General features: G+C 40.2%; 1 protein-coding gene across 2 annotated transcripts in view; it reads right to left on the reverse strand.

The window, feature by feature from the left end:
- Positions 1 to 18089, reverse strand: part of Ep300 (EP300 lysine acetyltransferase) — a 79806-nt gene extending 61717 nt beyond the window's left edge. For both annotated transcript variants that reach the window (XM_077798233.1, XM_077798232.1), the window contains exon 1: positions 17320 to 18089. In XM_077798233.1, the coding sequence (XP_077654359.1) occupies positions 17320 to 17413 (94 nt within the window). In that variant the 5' untranslated portion in view covers positions 17414 to 18089. The remainder of the gene's footprint in view (positions 1 to 17319) is intronic.
- Between the last annotated feature and the right edge of the window lie 1902 nt (positions 18090 to 19991).

Genomic DNA, 19991 nt, shown 5'->3' on the forward strand with positions numbered 1-19991 from the left:
GTGAAAAGGGAGAGGCTTGAAAATACTTGAAGCTCAGCAATGGGCACATGGGAGTCCTAAATAATTCCATTATTATCAGAGAAAATCAATCTTTGGTTAATCTTTCCATAAAGAAAGCACCATATTATTGGCCTGGGGTTGTAGCTCAGTGATAAAGCGCTTGACTAGCATATGTGAGGTGATTCTCAGCAGCACATATAAATAAATTAATAAAATAATGGTCCATCCACAATTTAAAAAAATACTTTTTAGTTGTAGTTTGGACACTATTAATATCTTTATTTTACTTATTTTTTTAATAGTTATTTTTTAGTTGTAGTTGGACACAATACCTTTTTATTTTATTTATTTATTTTTATGTGGTGCTAAAGATGGAACCCGGGGCCTCGCACATGCTATACATCTATCGCTGAGCTACAACCCCAGCCCAAAGAACACTATTTCTATTCAATACTGTTCTAGAGTACGCAAGTAGAACAATAAGAAAAAAAAAATCACAAGTTTGAAAAGAAAACAAAACTTATCTGCAGGTGATAACTATTAACACAGGAAATCCAAAGCAAATATATCAAAACATTACACTGTACTCTATAAATTACCAACTCGAAGATCCTAAGTTTGTTTTGTTGTTGTAGACGGACACATACCTTTATCTTATTTATTTTTATGTGATGCTGAGGATTGAACCCAGTGCCTCACACATGCTAGGCCACAACCCCAGCCCAAGATCCTGAGTTTTTCAGGGAAATCAGATAATTCTAAAGAATACACAGTACAACCAACCTAGTTTCCACCTCTGTATAACAGGCAAATACCTACTTCCTGTCTTATTTATAAGGATGGAATTAATATATAAAATGCTTAGAACAGTGCCTGGCATATATTTCACACTGTAAACATGTTACCTATTTTTATTTAATGAACCACTTACTCTATTAGGAGACAGACAAGCATTTATCAGGCATGTTCAATATGTCCAGCACTATACTTGGCACATCACATATGGTTCTCATAATTTATTTTCTCAATAATCTCAGAAGTAAATAACAACTAAATGTACAGATCTCACTGAGGAAGGGTAAGTGTTAGTAATAATGATGTCAGCAATAAGGAAGTATAATTTTTGGCCCTAGATTGAGGATTTAACCTGCATTACCCTTAAATCTAGTGTGCTTTGCTTGCTTGCTGTCTCTTGTTGATACAAATATTTAACATTACAAATTAGGGTCTCCTATAAAGGGGGGTCAGTTACTACAGTAGTAGATACTGAAAATAAAGGTTTGAGGGTTGATTTTTTTTTAAAACTGGTAATCCTAAACTTAATTTCAATAGTTCTAACTGTAGTTGCTACCATGAGATCTATACTCTGGTTTCAATTAAAAAATGGATCCCAATACTGCTGTTTTCCAAAATGGCCCATTTTATTAAAACCTCAACTATTCATGTCTTATCTCCCATCTGGTTATAGTTAAATTATTTGTGGGCATCTTATTTCTTTACCAAATTACAAGCATACGATGGATAAAGGTCTCTTTTAATAGATAACTTTTTATTGGTACTAGGAATTGAACCCAGGACTAGGCAAACAGTCTACCCACTAAACTATATCCCTAGCTACTCCCCATCCTTTTATTTTGAGACAGGGACTTGCTAAATTACCCAGGCTGACCTTGAACTGGATTCTCTTCTTCAGCTTCCTGAGTAGCTGGAATTACAATCTGTGTCAATGGGCCCAGATTCATTTAATAAACATGTACATTTCCCATATTCACTGTACATGCTCAAACAGACAAGGTACAAATAGCTAATATTAAATATATTTATTAATAGTGAAGTGTTTCCAGATCTTATAATTGCATATGATATACCTAATTGGGTATTTAACATTATAATAGTATATTAAGGTATCTTACTTGTATTTAAAAACCTTATATTTTCAGCCATGTAGATTGTTAAACCTTTCCTCTTTTACAACTGTGCTGGTTTGGTCCTTTAGTCACAGCAGTGAAAAGGCTAACTAAAACATGCCTGGAACAGTGGTGCATGCCTGTGATCCCAGCATCATGGAAGGATGAGGCAAGAGGATCATAAGTTTAAAGCCAGCTTCAGCTATTTAGCAAGACCCTAAGCAACTTACTGAGATCCTGTCTTAAAATTTAAAAAAAATCTGGGCACAGTGGCACACAGCTGTAATCTCAGCAGCTCAGGAGGCACAGACAGGAGGATCTCGAGTTCAAAGCCAGTCTCAGCAATGGCGAGGCATTAAGCAACTCAGGGAGACCCCGTCTCGAAATAAAATGCAAAATAGGGCTGGGGATGTGGCTCAATGGCTGAGTGCCCCCGAGTTCAATCCCTAGTTACACCCCCCAAAAAAAATTAAAAGAAAAATTAAAAGGGCTGGGGATGTATCTCAATGGTGAAGCACCCCAGGGTTCAATCCCCCATATAAAAAAATAAATAAAAATACAAACCCTTGACCCGTGATCAAACACACTATGTTTTTTTCCAGTGTTGAAAACACTTTGTCTATTATTGACTGTCAATAGTCCAAACTTTAATTATTACTATTTTGATTAAACCTCAAAGTTCTGACATTTATGATCCCAAATGCTATCAGCCACCATCAGTCATCTATGCGCAAAGTATGTGAAACTACAAGCCACTTTGTCCTATTTGTAAATGTTACCTTTCCAACTGTGAACAATTAACTCTCAGGACATTAAAACTTATTTTATTTCCTTTCATTGAGATGTTCTAAGAATGTGACAGTTCTTAAAAGATTCTAAAGTACTCCACCTAAATTATTAATCTTTTGTTTGATTGTGACAGGGTATTACTACAATGCCCTGTTTGGTATCCAAGTTCTGAGCTCAAGTGATCCTCCTGACTCAGCCATTAGAGTGCTGGGGACTAAGGCACATATGGGTCAGAACAAAGGTTTCTTAAGATTTTTTAGTACAGTATGCACCCAGCGCAGAGGTACACACCTGTAATCCCAGTGGCTTGGGAGGCTGAGGCAGGAGAATCATGAGTTCAAAGCCAGCCTCAGCTGAGGCCCTAAGCAACTCTGTCACTAAAATACGAAGTAGGGGGCAGGGGATGTGGCTCAAGCGGTAGCGTGCTCGCCTGGCATGCGTGCGGCCCCGGTCCGATCCTCAGCACACATACAAAGAAAGATGTTGTGTCCGCTGAAAACTAAAAAATGAAATATTAAAAAATTCTCTCTCTCTCTCTCTAAAAATAAAATAAAATACAAAATAGGGCTAGGGATATGGCATGGTGGTCGAGTGCCAAGTTAACTTTTGGTATGCCCCCCCACCAAAGATCATTTAGTACAGTTTGTTTCCATGTTTACTTAAAAAAATATAAAACACTTTATATAAGTAAAATACTATAGTTTTGATTGAAGAGAAACTGGGAGAAGGAGGATCCATTCTCCTCAAATCTCTTTACAACCCTATTCCTCCTTGGGAGGACATAAATTTGAACATGACTGATTCCCTCTGTGTTTTTAAAACAGATATAGTAACTGATGCCAACTCTGACTCCCCTAAGAGACTACTATTTTGTTGTGAATTTTGTTGTATTCACAGAACCTGTTCAAATTCCTTGCATCTCCCTCTGAAATCCTTCCTATACATAAAAATAGACTTCATTTTTATAATCATTGAACATCATGAGAATCTACAACTTTTATAAAAAATTTTATACTGAGAAAACAACTTAACAAACTTTTAAATAGTATTTCCAGACTTAAAAAAGTAATCAGGCACTAATCGGTGATTAAGAGGTTGGCAAAGTTAAGAGTACTGAAGCTCTGTGGCTGGGGTTGTAGCTCAGTGGTGAAGAGCTTGCCTTGCAAGCATGGGGCCCTGGGTTCGATCCCCAGCACTACATAAAAATATTGTGTCCATCTGCAACTAAAAAAGAAAAAAAGAGTACTGAAGCTCAAAAATGCATTATGGCACAGGGTGCAGTGGCACAAGCCTGTAATCCTAGCAGTTTGTGAGGCTGAGGCAGAGTTAGCTTCAGTATTTCAGTGGTTAAGTGTCCCTAAATTTAATCCCCAGTACGCCCCCACCCCCAAAAAAAATTATGGCTGGGAGCAGTGGCACATACCTACAATCTCAGCTAATTGGGAGGCTAAGGCAAGAGGATCATAAATTCAAGGCCAGCCTATGTAACTAATAAAGATTCTGTCTCAAAAAATAAAAAGGGCTGAGCATGGTGGTGCATGCCTGTAATTCCAGGAGCCTGGGAGGCTGAGGTAGGAGATCACAGGTTCAAAGCCAGCTTCAGTAAGTTACAGAGGCAAACAACTTAGTGAGACCCTGTCTCAAAATAAAAAATAAAGAAATAAAAAAAATAAAAAGGGCTGGGGATGTGGTTCAGTGGTTAAAGCACCCTTGGATTCAATCCCTGGTACCAATAATACATAGTCATAAAAGGGCTGGTGGTACAGTATACCTCAGATAGAATGCTTGCCCAAGGACCTGGGTTCAATCCCCATCTTCACCCAAAACAAAAACACCAACCAAAAAAAGCTGCTATTATGTGAATTTTGTTTTTACTACCAAATTCAAATCTCTCCCCATTAGGTCTTTCTTCAAGGGCTTCCCAGAATAAACCCTGCTAGCAAGTTCATGAGCAGTGAATTAAGGAATACAGTGTGTGTGGACAGCAAAACCAGAGTATGACTTTAAACCAAAGTTAGTCATAAACAGTAAATGAAAACCTGTGGGATTCGTTACTGAGCAGCCTCAATATCACACCTCTGACTAACTTCCTTGGGTTCTTCCTTTTCCTTCAAGGAAAGAGAAAAAATAAAGGTTCAAACCATTTTCTCAAGTCCCTATCTCAACTTGCACTGCATGGGGAATATAGTTCAGATTAGCTGAATAAAATATTATGTTCACATTTAGAAGCAACACAGCTGGGCATGGTGATATGCACCAACAGTATCAGTCACTTGGAAGGTTGAGGTAGGAAGATAGATCACTTGAGACCATGAGTTTAGTTTGAGTCCAGCCAGGTCAACACAGCAAGATGCAGCCTAGGCAAAGGGGGTAGCCTTTCTAGCATGCACAAGGCTCTATTCAATCCAAGCATCACATAAATGACAATGAGAAGCAGCAACAGCAACCTAGAGGGTCCTACAACATAGTTTGAGATTTTTGTTCCAGAGGGAAAAACTCATTCAAATAATTTTTAAGCAGAATTATATGAACAAATTTGCATTTATTAGAGATAATTCAAGGAAACAGGATGAAGAATGAAATGAACAGAGAAGTCTAGTGACAGGGAGAACAGTCAGGAAGCTACTGTTGGAGAAATGATGTAAGCAAGCAGTTATACCTGGAGCACAAATACTAAACTGACAGAGGTATCAAAAATTGTAGGTTGGGAGTTACAAAAAAAAAAAAAAAGATAAAGGTGAACCCTAAAATATCGGGCATTGTCAAGGGAAAAATATACTGGTATAGTTAACCAGGGCAGGGGGTAGGCACATATTTCACTGGTAGAACTCAAGCCTAGCATGTGCAAGGCTCTAAATTCAATCCTTGGCACCAAAAAACAGAAAACACACACATACCATGTTTACATAGAGAAAAATGCGAAGCTTATGTTACTGTTGGAAAACTTACGCAGTGCTGACTATTAGGTACCTAATTAATAGAAAAGGCCCACTAAGAGGCCATCAAAAATGCCAGAGGTCAATGACCTATGAAGATGTTAATCAATAAAAGATGCTAAAATCCCAACATTTCCCAGTCTGTCCCCCAAGGAGAAAGTTGTAGTAGCTGGTTCCAAGGAGAAAGTTGTAGTAGCTGGCATCCCATGCTTCAAGGAAAATCCACTGAACATAGATCATGGGAGATAATTAGTAACTAGGTAGCAGTTTTGCTGGAGTTATGAGTGCAAAACCCAGACTACAGAAGGTTGAAAAGTACAAAGTAAAAAAGTAAAAAAAGGAAGTTATTTCTTCTAAATAATTTTACTTCTGGGCTGGGGTTGTGGCTCAGAGGTATTGGGTTCAACCCTCAGCACATTAAAAAATAATAATAAAATAAAATAATTCACTTTGTCTCGTTTTGATTTGATCAGAAATTTATAAACCTGAGAAAACTGCAATGGCGTATGCCCAGAATCCCAGAAGCTTGGCAGGCTGAGGCAGGAGGATCTAGAGTTCAAAGCCAGCCTTAGCAAAAGTGAGGCACTAAGCAACTCAGAAAGACCCTGTCTCTAAATAAAAGAGGGCTGGGGATATGGCTCAGAGTGTCCCTAAATTCAATCCCCAGTGCCAAATAAATTAATTTTAAAAAATAAAACAAAATTTAGCATAACACATGGTTTATCCAATGGACCATGTGTTAGAAATGTGATGATCTTCCAGGCACCAGTGGCACAGGCCTGTAATCCCAGCAACTAGGGAATCTAAGGCAAGAGAATCACAAATTCAAGGACAATTTCAGCAACTTAGTGACCCCTTGTCTCAAAATAAAAATAAAAGGGGTTGGGAACATAGAATGGCCCTGGGATCAATCTCCAGCACCAAAGGGGAAAAAAAGACAACTTAAATAAAAACAAGTTTGGGGGACTGGAGATGTGGCTCAAGCGGTAGCGCGCTTGCCTGGCATGCGTGTGGCCCGGGTTCGATCCTCAGCACCACATACAAAGATGTTGTGTTCGCCGAAAAAACTAAAAAATAAATAAAATTCTCTCTCTCTCTCTCTCTTAAAAAAAAAAAAAAACAAGTTTGGGTTAAATATGTGGAAAACTATTGAGTCAAATCACCCTTTCATTATTGGGTACTGATTCTATAGATCACCCGTGGTGCCTATGCTTGTGGTCTTCACAGCAGATTTAACCACATAATTCCTTGTAAAATGAATTCTGCTCACTTAGTCTTTCCAAAAATCAGAAGATTAAGACAATTCCACAATACAGTTTCTCCTGAAACTTTAAATCATCCACCATGAAATACATACAAGAAGCATAACCTTCAAAATTAGCACAATTAACAGAATCACCCAAACTACACTGTCTTGTAAGCATAATTACAAGCAAGTTTTAACACTTAAATAAGATGCAAAACTTAAAAGAATTTTAGCTCAAAATCTAATTCTACTGTATTAGTTCCTCTTACAGTTATACTTTTTTTCATTTAGAGGGTCACAAATTATTTGTTGAACTGTTTATGTGTATTCATTAAGCAAAAATCCTTACTAATTATCCCAAAACTAGGGCTGGGGATATAGCTCAGTTGGTAGAGTGCTTGCCTCGCATGCACAAGGCCCTGGGTTCAATACCCAGCACCACACCAAAAAAGAAACCTTAACTAGTAAATTCTCAAGAACCCACTTAGAGAACAGAATCCACCCACTGTTTCTCCTTTCTTCACATTAAAAGGAGGTTAAAAAAGACCTGGGGATGTAGCTCAACGGTAAAGCACTTGCCTAGCATATATAAGGCCCTTAGTTCAATCCCCAGCACTGCAAAATATAAATAAAAAACCAGAATAGACATCCCAGATCTGGAAACCTTTATTTCCTTCATCTACCCTGATGTGAGGTAAGAGGATGAGCAGGAGCTAAACAGATGAAGAGTGGAGAAAGAGAACAACCTAAAGAGGGGAGGGGAGATTCATCCAATTCATCAAAGTAAAGCAGGGGGAGCCAAATGAGTGCAGAGATCAGAATGGAGCCTCCTGTCCACAGCTCCTGTTGAGGGATTTGGAATTTCTCTCTCTCTCTCTCTCTCTCTCTCTCTCTCTCTCTCTCTCTCTCTCTCACACACACACACACACACACACACACACACACACACCAGTCAAAATCTACCTAACATCATTCTTATAATGGTTTGGCTAAACACTAAAACTGCTGTATTTCACTGCATAATTGTTACCACCATATTAACTCATATGCAAGAGTAATCTGTGCTTCCTAATCTTGTGCCAAAGACTTCTTAGTAATAAATGATTTTTAAGTAATACTGGCATAGTTTTGGTTGTTTTTTTTTTAATGTCACATAATGGTCGCACCCCACTTTTTTGCAATAAATAAAATCTGTAGCAATTATGTGGTGAAATATAGTACTAATCACAAAGATTCCTTGTTATCATTGGTTTGGGTCATTCCTACACTGTTCACTTAAAAGCATGCAACTTTCAAAACACTAGACTTTTGGGGAAACAGAAGGGGGAGGAATCTAGCTATGTTGCCTAGGCTGTGCTTGAATTCATTCATCATCCTCTGCCTCAATATCAACAGCTGAAATTAAAGGTATATGTCACAGTGTCCAGACTGTAGCCTTTAATATGAGGCAATTCAACCTTCACAAGCATGAGGTTAAAATAACTTTCCCTTTGTATTTTTTAAGTAGCATTTTAATACCTTACATATGAAACAATTAAAAAGAGAAAGAAAGAAAAAAATGGCAGCATGCAGTCAAGTGTGATCCGAGCTGTTCAGGAGACTGAAGCAAAAGATCCCAAGGTTCAAGGTTAGCTTGAGCAAAACAGCAAGTCCTCAAAATAAAGATGCACAAACCACAAAATTTGAAGGAACACTAATTAAAATGAAATATCCACACTGGAAGACAAGATTTTTAATACTTCCAAAACAACTGAAAAATCTCTTTATCTACATTTAGACTGAGGATAATGATTATACAGGATCACATAGTTCTTCATTCTGGCAACTGCTTACTTTTGAATCCAATAGAGTCAAAGGGCAAAATCACAAGCAAATTTGCACTTTTTTTTTTGAGATAAGGGTCTTGCTATACTGCCCATGCTGACCTCAAGCAGTCCTCCTGACTTGATTTCCCTGCCTCAGCAGCCTCCCTAGTACTGGGGACTAAAAGGCAAGCAAAAAATAAAAGTAAGAGCTGGGGTTACAGCTCAGTGGTAGAGAGTTTGCCTAGCACATGTGAGACACTGGGTTTAATCCTCAGCACCACATAAATAAACAAATAAATTAAATAAAGGTATTGTGTCCATCTAAACTAAAAATATATTAAAAGGGGGTGATGAGGATATAGCTCAATTTTAAAGCATCCCTGGGGTTCAATCCTCAGCAGGAGATTGGGGGAAAGATGCTATACTTTGGGAAGAGATTAACTTGGAAGTCCATTCTTAAACATTATCATTATTATTAAAATTTATATATTTATTTTATATATATTTTATATATTAAAATTTAAACAGAGATAAGAGTACTGTAACTAATCAGGAATGTGACTGGGACCCACTTTTAGAAGCTTTACATTGACATCTGCCTTGCTCTTTATCAATGATGTTCTCATTGAAAATAACAAGGAGAATATTATTTATTATTATTTATTAAAATCCACCTTAATAACACAATGATGTTTACTTATCTACACTGTGTGTCCATATCTATGTGTCCATATTATGTGTAATTAACACAACAATAAAAAATAAGTTAAAAAAAAACATACTGTTGAGTGCTTAACTATCGCTGAACATTTCTTGATTTTGAGTACACCTTGGGGTTCGATCCAAACAAATGCCCATAGGGATCCTATATGGAGAAGGTATCATACCATCACTTAACAAAATCTCCTAAAATTGCACATCTGTAAATAACAAAGGGGAAAGTGAACTGTTTGTGAACTACTATATTTTCTACATTTATGTTAATTGGTTAAAAAATATGGATCTTAAACAACTCACTTTGGTAATTTTAATTTACCATAAACTTCCAAGGTAATTGATAAACTCATTTCAAGAGATAAAAAACCTACTCCTGATCTTCCAATTATGTTCTCTCCCAGTTTTCGTCAACTATTTCACTCTTCTGCTCCTACAATTTTAACCCCAATGGCAAGATAAATGGCCCATTTCTTAGCATATTTTGTCTTTCCAATAATAGGACCCCAACATTCTCTTCCACCTGCATGGCATGAAAACATCCCAACTGGGCTGGGATTGTGGTTCAGCGACAGAGTGTGCGCCTAGCACCACATAAAAATAAATAAAAATAAAAAAGGTATGGTGTCCAACTACATCTAAAAAATAATAACAAAAAAATCCCAACCACACAGCCTTTGTTACAGACATATCAGAACCATTTGTATTTGTTCCACCTGAAATACTCTTCCAACTTTCCTACTTTTAAGAAAAGGTAAGATATCTCCAGCTCCAGCAAATAAATGTTTGTCTCTGATTTTCAGCCAAACCCAAAACCCACCCTGTCAGAAATGACCCCTACCCCCTTTCTTTGAAACTTTTCAGAAACAGAACTTGTGAGATAACTATGTACACATATACCATTCCAGATCCCTTAAGGCTTTGAAAGTAGAAAGCACTATTCTTTACAACCCAAATGCCTAAACTTAGTAGGTATTCAATGTTCCGTTAGCTGAAAGGAGATACAGGAAAAGCAAATGAAAATTGACTTATTCAATTCAGGAGAACCATACATACCACTTCAAAATATCCAAAATTGAATCCATTACTAGCCTCCTTGCTATATATGTAACACTACACACCAAAAAATATCTTCCTACATTCTCTAACATAGTAAATCATCACCTTTCCAACTACCCCAACTTGAAACTTGGGAATTATCGTTCCTTTTCCATGAGCTACCTAACATCAAATCAATCTTCCTTCAGATCTTTCCACCTTTGTCCACCTTCTGTGATAAGCCCATCCTTACCAACACTGAAACATTTTCTCACTGCTCACTCTATTTTTCCCTTCTTCTTCCCAAAGAACTTCTCACTTAAATTAATCCTCTAAGTATGTATAATCCTAATTCCGTCCATTTAAAACAGCTAAAATGCAAAGTGTAAACTCCTATAAACATCATCAGCCCTGTATGAATGACCTCTTGCTCACTTTACACTGCACTTTTGCTATTCCTGAGGTTCCCTGAAAGGCCATACTCTCTGGCCTCATACATTCTCCTGTTCCAGCCTGGGCTCATTCTTATTAATCCTATGTCTACCCACGAAATTCCATCTGACACCAATCCTCAAAGACAGCTCCCAGAGCCTATAACCACTGGGTTAAGGGTCCCCCTATACCTCCCCCACACTTCTCCCCTTTATCTATAAACTTCAGGAAGGAAAAGAAGGGACTATGTCTGTCTGGATATTACAGTGTTCCCTATACTGAGGATAAAATCCCACCATACAGAAAATGTTGCCTCAATACCTAACAACTGCCATCTTGTCAACTCTTCTAAATAAGTACTCTTCAAACTGTGGCTCATACACCAACAGTGGGTCATGAGATCAATATACTGGGTTGCAAATCTGCGCTTAAAAAAAATGAAATAGAAAATATTGGAGTACAAGTAGTAAAAATAAATATTGTTTGTTCCCTTGTTGAGACAGTGTCTCTGGTTCTACATATAAAATGCAGTTCTAATGGGGTGTGGTCAAACTTTTGAAAAGCACCGAGTGTTCCTACTTTTCTTCTTCCATAAGAAAATCTTAAGACCCAGATAAGCAAATGAAAGAGAAAAAATAGTATTCAATCACACAATTCTTTAGAAAAAGCCATTCTTATCTTAAGCAATACCAAATGAGAACAATTTGTTTTCCAGTTTCTCGTTATGCTTTAAATATCTGTTCATCTTCAATTACATATACAAAACAGTCTATGCAATAATATAGTACTTTTAATCTTAATTTAATCTTTATTCCATATCCTTTAAACTCCTAGAAAAATAATCTTTGGGTAGATGATGTATTCCTACATCATAAATCACACTCTAACACTGCTATCCAAACTTCATGTACTTGCCCTTCTCTTTATCTACTCTAAATATATAACCATTTAAAAAACAAAACATATCACCACTTTTCTTGTGATGTATTTGGCAATGAAGTTAAAAACAATTAAAAGTTAATAAGTACAACCTATGTAGCAGCAAGTAGTTTTAAGCATTTTATAAAAAGAATTCTCTGCTCAGCATGCTGGGGCATGCCTATAATCTCAACTACATGGGAGGCTGAGGCAGGAGGATCACAAGTTCAAGGACAACCTCAGCAACTTAGTGAGACCCTGTCTCAAAATAAAAGGAGTGCAGGAGCGGTAGCACTCACCTGTAAACCCAGTGGCTCAGGAGGCTGAGGCAGGAGGATCCCAAGTTCAAAGCCAGCCTCAGCTGTCTCTAAATATTAAAAAAGGGCTGGGGGTATGTACGTATGTATGTGTATGTATATATCAGTGGTACAAACCCCTGGGTTCAATCCCAAGTACTAGGGAGAAAAAAAAAAAAAAGAATTATCCTTTACTCCTCACCACAACCCTATAAAGTGATACTTGAGGAAAAGAGGCTGACACACAGATTAGGTAACTGGCCCAAGATTCACAGTCAATACAGGTATGGAATCTATACTCTGATAGTCTTGACTCTAATTTCATTCTCTTTACCACTCATTTTTCCCCCCAGTAGTTTTAATTTTACTATCTCCCTCACTTAACAAAATTACTCCTAATTGCCCTTTTGAGCATTTATAAAAAGGATCTACATCTAAAAACAAATTATATCCAAATTGCTTAAAAGAGGTTTAATACCTCAATTAATATTTATTCTCTTAACTCCTTTTTGAGAACTGGGCAATAATAAAAAATTCCTATTAAAATTTCAAAAGGAAACTACCACCTATCGTGTGAAAAAAAATCTGAAAAATTCAATGTTTAAAAATTTTATATTTGCTATAGTGTTTCAATTGGCCATTAATTTCACTGTTTGCTATACTCAAAAAATTCAACTTCAGGTGGAGAACAAGTGGTACATGCCTATAAGCCCAAGTTCTAGGCCAACCTCGGTAACATTGCAATAGCATGTTATTTAAAAAAAACAAAACAAAACAAAACAAAACTGGGTGTGTAGCTTAGTGGCAGAGTGCTTGCCCAGCATACAAGAGGCAGAGGCCCTAGGGTTCAATCCCTGATACTTCCAAAAAATAAAAATAAACAAATAAATTCAGGTTCAGAAAGGAGGAAACTAAAAATCTGGACAAACACACACAAGAAGCCATGTCTTATTTTTTTTCCATCAATCTGGTTGTATGGCAGAATAACTCCTGAATTGTTTTTATAAATACACCAGGAAGAAGTATTTTACACTCCCACTTGTATCTGCAACATTCTTCCCACTCTTTTCCTCTTTCCTATTTAACCACTTAATGTTTCTACAAACACCACCATGCACTAATTTTCAACTGTTTCTATTTTTTTTTCCTTTTTATGGACTAGTTTAGAAGAGGTAGAAAATTAAAGAAACAAAAAATGCCAAAAGGTAACCAAGGCAGAAAGCTTTTCCTCAAAACTTCCCTCCCATCTATTTACTGGACATGCTAATACATTTCCCATCCCTGCAATAGAACATGAACTCCTGGTGAAAAAGGATGTCTTACAACTTAAAAAAAAATAATAATAATAAAAAAGTCACTTTTACTCACTATAGACCACAAACAATCTTCTTCAAGTCCTATCAATGAATTTACTAAGCCTTGAGAAGAATAAATCTTACCAGGCCAAAGAAAATTAAGGGAGTTGGTAAAATGCTCCAGTCAGTAATACCTCAATAGACCAAAGATGCCAGAAGCATAACTCTAAACATTCATGCCTAAAAAATAAAATTATAACACCACAGGTCTAACTGAAAAAGGAATGGCCTCCATCAAAATGTTCTGCTAAGGATGGTAAGCCACTGGTGCATAATATTATTTTGACAAAGTAAAACTGACATTTCAAAAATCCTTATCATCTTTTTAATGTATACATTAATCTAGTGGTTGACATGCTGGTATATTTTATACTTTGCCCTGTACCTCTGGGAAGGTGGGGAAGGTGGGGAAGGTGGGGAAGGCATAAACCTAAGCCAATCTCAACACATACAGTAGGACCACCCATCATCCCAGAATCTGTTCTTTTCAGTATATATAGCAGTTAAGTGCTTACAAAGCACTGACAGAACATATTCACTGAGCAAAGATGGCAACGGATCATCCTTCTCATTTCTACTCAGATTATCAAAAACAGATTCAAGAAACTTTTCTAGAACTTACCTGTTATTAACTTTTCTAGTCAAATTTACCAAAACATTTTTATAAACAGTTTTTATGGTCTTTTCTGGAGAAAAGGAGGAGGATAAAAAGGCATTTCATTATTGAATAATTTTGCCCTAACCATACCAACTAAGTAAAATGTTCTCTTTTTTCTTGGTACTGGGGATTGAACCCAGAGGGCTTTACCACTACACTACATCCCCAGTCCTTTTTGAGACAGGGGCTCACTAAGTTGGTTAGGCTGGCCTTAAACTTGTGATCCTTCTGCCTCAACCTTCCAAGCCACTAGGCCTAGCCCAAACTAAACAGAAATTTCCATGAATAAAATGCAAATATTGAAACAATCATAAAGGTGAAAAGATAAAAAGTCTCTTTTTCTCCCTATTTTTGACATACAAAACTTAAACTTGAATCAACCTGGAAATTTTTTACTATACTTGAGCATTAAATAAGTCATTTTCATTCTATGTCAGGGCCTAATCTTAGAAGTTCAGAAGCTGGGATTTAAGTATTAATTTGTTTTGTAATACTTCAGCATGTCAACCCACTGGATTCCAGTTTTCATTCCTATAAGAGTAAAACACTCAAACATCCTTTGTAGGTATGTGCTTAACACTAGAAACTTTGAAAAAGTTTCTGGGATCTAGCCAGGGACACGCCTGTAATCCCAGTACTCAGGAGGCTGAGGCAGGAGGATCTCGAGTTCAAAACAAAACCAGTCTCAGCAATTTAGCGAGGCACTTCGAAACTCAGCAAGACCATCTCTAATAAAATATAAAAAAGGGGCTGAAGATGTGGCACAGTCATTAAGCACCCCTGGGTTCAATGCCCAGTACCAAAAAAGAAAGTTTCTGGGATCCAGAAGTTTTGGCTCATTTTGGCCAGTTCTAATCATAATCAAATATCAAAGAACAACTTCCTTTTACATTTATAAAATAGTAAAGCTACAAGTCAAAAATGTAAAGTTGTAAATTTAAAATGTGAAGTTTTAAAAGTGCCTTGATTAAAAACTGCCTGCAAACTTACATTACACAAAAAAATATCAAAATGTAATGGTGCTCAGCATGAAGTGAAGTTCAGAGAGTGGCAGGTTTTTTTTTTTTTTTTTTTTAAATACTTATCCCCTACCCCTCACCCCCCAAAAAATCCAGAGTGGTTAAAATTTGAAATTGTACAAAGAATTCCAGGAGTAAAGAATTGATAAAAAGGGGGGGGGGATTAACTCACTACAAATCTTAGAAAACCGTTAAGATCAAATTCAAGAATTAGTGAATTAACTAATTCCAATGTTTAAGGACTCTTTTTTTTTACATTTAGGACTCATAATATTCAAAGATATTTCAAGAAGTAAAACAGTTTTTGCTTATTAAGCCGGTATGACACTACCAAAATGAGTTAGCCCAAGTTGATAGTAGTTAGTCAAGGACACAGATCAGTAATGGAGAATAAGTAGTGCACCTGAACAGACAAGAACAGAACTCCAAGTTTAAACTGCTCAAATCAGGACTCATCAAAATAAAGCATATAAAGTTTTCCCTACAACAGTTACTAGCTAATGCAAATGTAAAATCCATTACCACCTTAGGCAAAAACTAAAGAACAAAAACTGTATTATACAAAAACTGAAGAAATAACACAAAAATCTACAGGAAAATACATGTCTTAAGATGATTTTAAAATTTGAATGACACCGTAGTAAGTGCAAAGAACAACATATTAATGCGTATGAACTTGAAGAGAAAGAGCTTTAAAAAAAAAAAAAAAACCTTAAACTCCAGAAACTTCAAGGCACAGGCACAGATCAAAGTTCACACATGGCCAATGCTTGTTCTTAGGAAGAACACTGTTAAGACTCCTACTTCTCAATTTTTGCAGGTTAACTTGGACCTGTGACTTATATGATTGATAACACCTAACTCTATAAAAGCAAAAAATTCAAAGCATTTGCTATATCCTCCTATTTTCATCCTTTGAGATGAACTCTACTGAGAAACATGCTCTAGAAGTTTTCTACAAACTTAAAGGGTACATTTAACTCCATTATGCACTCTCACTGGCAGATGGAGGGATGACGTTGTGCCTGTTCTCAGGGAGTTAAAGAGATGCTCATAGTAAGGGGGAACATCTTGGGGACTGTCAGATGGCCAGCCATTCTTCCTCTTCATTATCCTGGCATCTCAAACAACTACAACTGCAAAAGGGAAGGTCGCTGGCCATCAGGATAACACCATTAAACAGTAAGTAGGAAAAGAAAAGGATGATGGAAGAGATTTCCCTGAATTTCCCCTAACAAAGGGACTGTCTACAACTCAAGGAAGAAAAGAACCAGAGAGCTTTTAAACTGAAACCAAGACCTTCAAATATATTTGAAGAGTATAAAGACAAAAACAAACACAAACCTAATGCATATTTTAAAACTTTTGAACAAGCAATTCACGTTTGAAGTTCATGACTGGGACACTTTCAACTTCGAATTTCAATTTCCAAACACATAATTCCAGAAAATCATTTATCTTTTCTCTCCCCACTCACCATAAAAAAGTGACAAACTGCAAAGAAAATGCCTCTACTCTCCCAAACCTAAAAACCAGAGTTTCAGACATTTTGGTCTCAGAGAAAATGAACTGGGAGATGTAAAATGAACTGCGCTCCATATTGATTCTTAAAGCAAATAAGGAGGGAAAAAAAAGGCTAAAAAATGGTCGGTAAGAGCAAATAATTTTGTTAAAACTTTACGTCAAACTTGAGATCTACTATCTCACACACACAAAACCAAGATTTTTTACATCCTATTTCTCAACAGAAAATCTTCTGAAAGGAGCAAAATCTTGAAAAGGAAAAGTGGGAAAGTAAAGGAAACAGAATAAGTATAACGAAGGAGAAAGAATTCAAAATCCCTCAATTACTAACAACAAAAATCAAAACTAAAATCGCATAAAAAATTCTTACACACAAATGCATTTCTCAAATTAAACTGCATTGGAGCAACAATAAAGGCCATTTCCATACAGCACTCACTTAAGAGCTCTAATTCCAGAACACACATCGATATGACATAGTGTTGCAACGAATGTATCAGGAGGCAAAGAAAATGGTTGGGCCACTGGACGTCTTCGACCAGCTCATTCAAACACCTTTAAAATTAATTACGGGGCAGGAAACTAGGAGGAGAGAAAGCGAGAAAAAATACAGAAGAATAAAGGTAGACTGAGCAGAAACGATGAAGGGGGATGTGGAAGGCCAGGGCTCCCCGATACTAACCTGTGCCATCGCTGGCCGACGCCGAAAGGGCCGGAGATGAGAGTTTAGGCCGCTTGGCTGAAGGCGGCCCGGGTTCCACCACATTCTCGGCCATTTTTAATTCTTTCGGAGATACAGGAGGGGAAAACGAGAATCCTCAGGAAATATCTTCTTCGGCCTGGGGTCCCCGCCCCGCTCCCAGGGGTGGGCTTGGGGGCTCCGCCGACACCCGAGGGGGGTGGGGAAGTTCCTTTTTCTGTTCGCCGGGTCGCGGTGGCTGGAGAGGGATGCGGACTCGATAGGAAAGGTAGGGGCAAGTGCGAGGGGCCGGGCCTCCGCCGGGCCCGGAGGAGGGCACAGGAACAAATCCGCCGAGCGCGTCCGCTGCGGCGAATTCCCAAGAACTCGCGGCTCTAGAGGCGCAGTCCCCGGCCCGCCACGGCCGGCCGCTGCCCAGCCAAGGTCTCTCGGAGCTCCGCCGCCGCCATCAGCCTCTTCCTCCTCGGCGCTGTCCTCCTCCTTCTCATCGCCACAAGGAGGCGGGGGCGAAAAGGGGGGAGAGGAGGAGGCGACGAGAGACACTCACCTCCTCCCGGTGCCCCCTCCCGGGCCTGCGCCCCCACCCTCCGAGCCCTCCTCCTGCCGCCGCGCTCCGCGCCGCTGCCGCACCGGCCCCTAATGGCCGCAGAGAGCTCACCCGAGCCGAGAGCCAGGCTGGCGCCGCCGCCTCACATCGCGCGGCGGCTGGCGGAGGCGCGGCGAAGACGCCGGGCGCGGGGCTCGCCGGCCCAGAGGGCCGAGGGGGCCGGGCCAGGCAGCGCCGCCCGTCCGCCCGCGCCGACGCCGAGCCCACCGAGGAGGCCCCGCTCAGGCGGCGGCGCAGGCGGCCTCCTCTCGCGCCGCGCTCTCCGGCTTCGCCCTCCGCTCCCGCGGAAAATAAATAAATACGGCCGCCGCTACGGCCCCCACCCCCGGCGGCCAGGTGCCGGGAGCGCCCGCCCCCCGGGTTCGGCTCGGGCCGCCCTCGGCGGCGGGCGAAGGCGCCGCGGGGCGCGGGGTTATGTAATGGTCCCCCCTAGGCGTCGACGCCGGCCGGGCTCCCGGGCCGCGGTGGGGGTGTGTGCGGGCGAGACGGGGCTGGGGGTCGCCTCAGCCCGTGCGCCCCGGGCCCCCTGCCACTGTCTCGGCCCCAGCCGCCGCTCTCCGGCCCGGCTCCCCTCCGCACTCTCTCGCTCCCGCAGTTCGCACTCAGCCCGGCGTCCCGCCTGCCCACTCTCGCCCGCTCCCTCTCGCCCTCTCTCCCCCCCAGCCTAGCACACAAACAAGATGGCGGCTGTTGTTTCTTCCCTCTGCCGAACCCTCCTTACAGGCTAGCGGTAGCGACGGCGGCCGGAAATGAGCCAAGGGGGGGTGAAAAAAAGGGGAGGGGCTGGGGCTCCGGAGGGAGGTGGCTGGGGCGGGGCCTCGCCTGAGCCGCTCACACAATGGGGGAAAGAGGAGCCGGGGGCGGGGCCGGTTCCAATCACGGGATCCGCCCAAGGCCCCAACGCGCTTGGCGCTTCCGCAAACTCCCCCGGCGTCACCCGGCGGCCCCCTTTAAAGGGGAGGGCTTTAAGGGGGGGGCCAGGGGCGGACTCGGAACCTATTTTCCGTCGGTGGACAGTTACGGGGGAAGGTGCTAGGGCTGGGTCTCCGCGTAGAAGACCGGTGGGAACCGGGGTGAGGGAGCCCGGGAGCTGCGCCCCAGAAGGCGCCAAGTCACGGCGCAGGTGGACTAATAGGAGTGCTGGTGGGGAGGGCCCTGAGTCCCGGGCCCTTGAGCGGCCGGTCTTTCGACTTGGCCGGTCTATCCACCAGGTAGAGGATACCCGCCGCCCCGGGTTTGAGGACAGAGACCCCGTGCACCCCCTCTTTCCTCCAACGTCTTCCCAAAGAGAATGGCTCACATCTCCAGACCACACTTATTACGAATTGTTCCCATTTTCTCTGAATTTTCTAATTTTTTGGACAAGCATATTTATTACTTTGGCAATTAGAAAAATAATAGCAATGGGAGAATGTTTTAGGTCCAAACCCAAAATCTTGACCATTAAACTGAAGGTTTAGGGTATTTTTAGGGTATTTCTTTTTGCCCATCCCCAATAGACCAGCTTAATAAAAGACCACATTAGGCAGTGCCTTAAATACAGTGTATGGGGTAAAAGCAGAAATGTAAGGTACTAAAGGTAATGTAACTGCGAAAAAACAACAAAAACTAATGAATGGAAGATGTTTGAAGTCTGGTGTATGGAACAAGAAGTTTGCAGTAGAAAGAAGAAAGTATGCTTTAACATTCCTACACACTACAGGATTCCCCTGTGTTTCTTCCTTGGGTAAATTGGGACTGGAGAAGATAGCAAGGGTGTAAATGGCCTCCTAAGGAAACCCCAAACCACTATCTATCAAGATGATTAAAAGCTTTTTCTCATATTTCACATCTTATGCTCCTTAGTTGGTGTTTACATTACATATTGTTGGGCCTACTTCCCCTCCACCTACCCCAATGATGAAGAGAATAAGAACCTAGGAGTAGGATTGGGGATGTAGCTCAGGGGTAGAGAGCTTGCCTAGCATGTGTGAGGCCCTAGGTTTAATCTCCAGTACCAAAAGAACCTAGGTGTGAAGATCCTATAAAACAACTCAAGTAGTCTTGG

Source organism: Urocitellus parryii, chromosome 5 (assembly GCF_045843805.1).
Source record: "Urocitellus parryii isolate mUroPar1 chromosome 5, mUroPar1.hap1, whole genome shotgun sequence".
Taxonomy (NCBI): domain Eukaryota; kingdom Metazoa; phylum Chordata; class Mammalia; order Rodentia; family Sciuridae; genus Urocitellus; species Urocitellus parryii.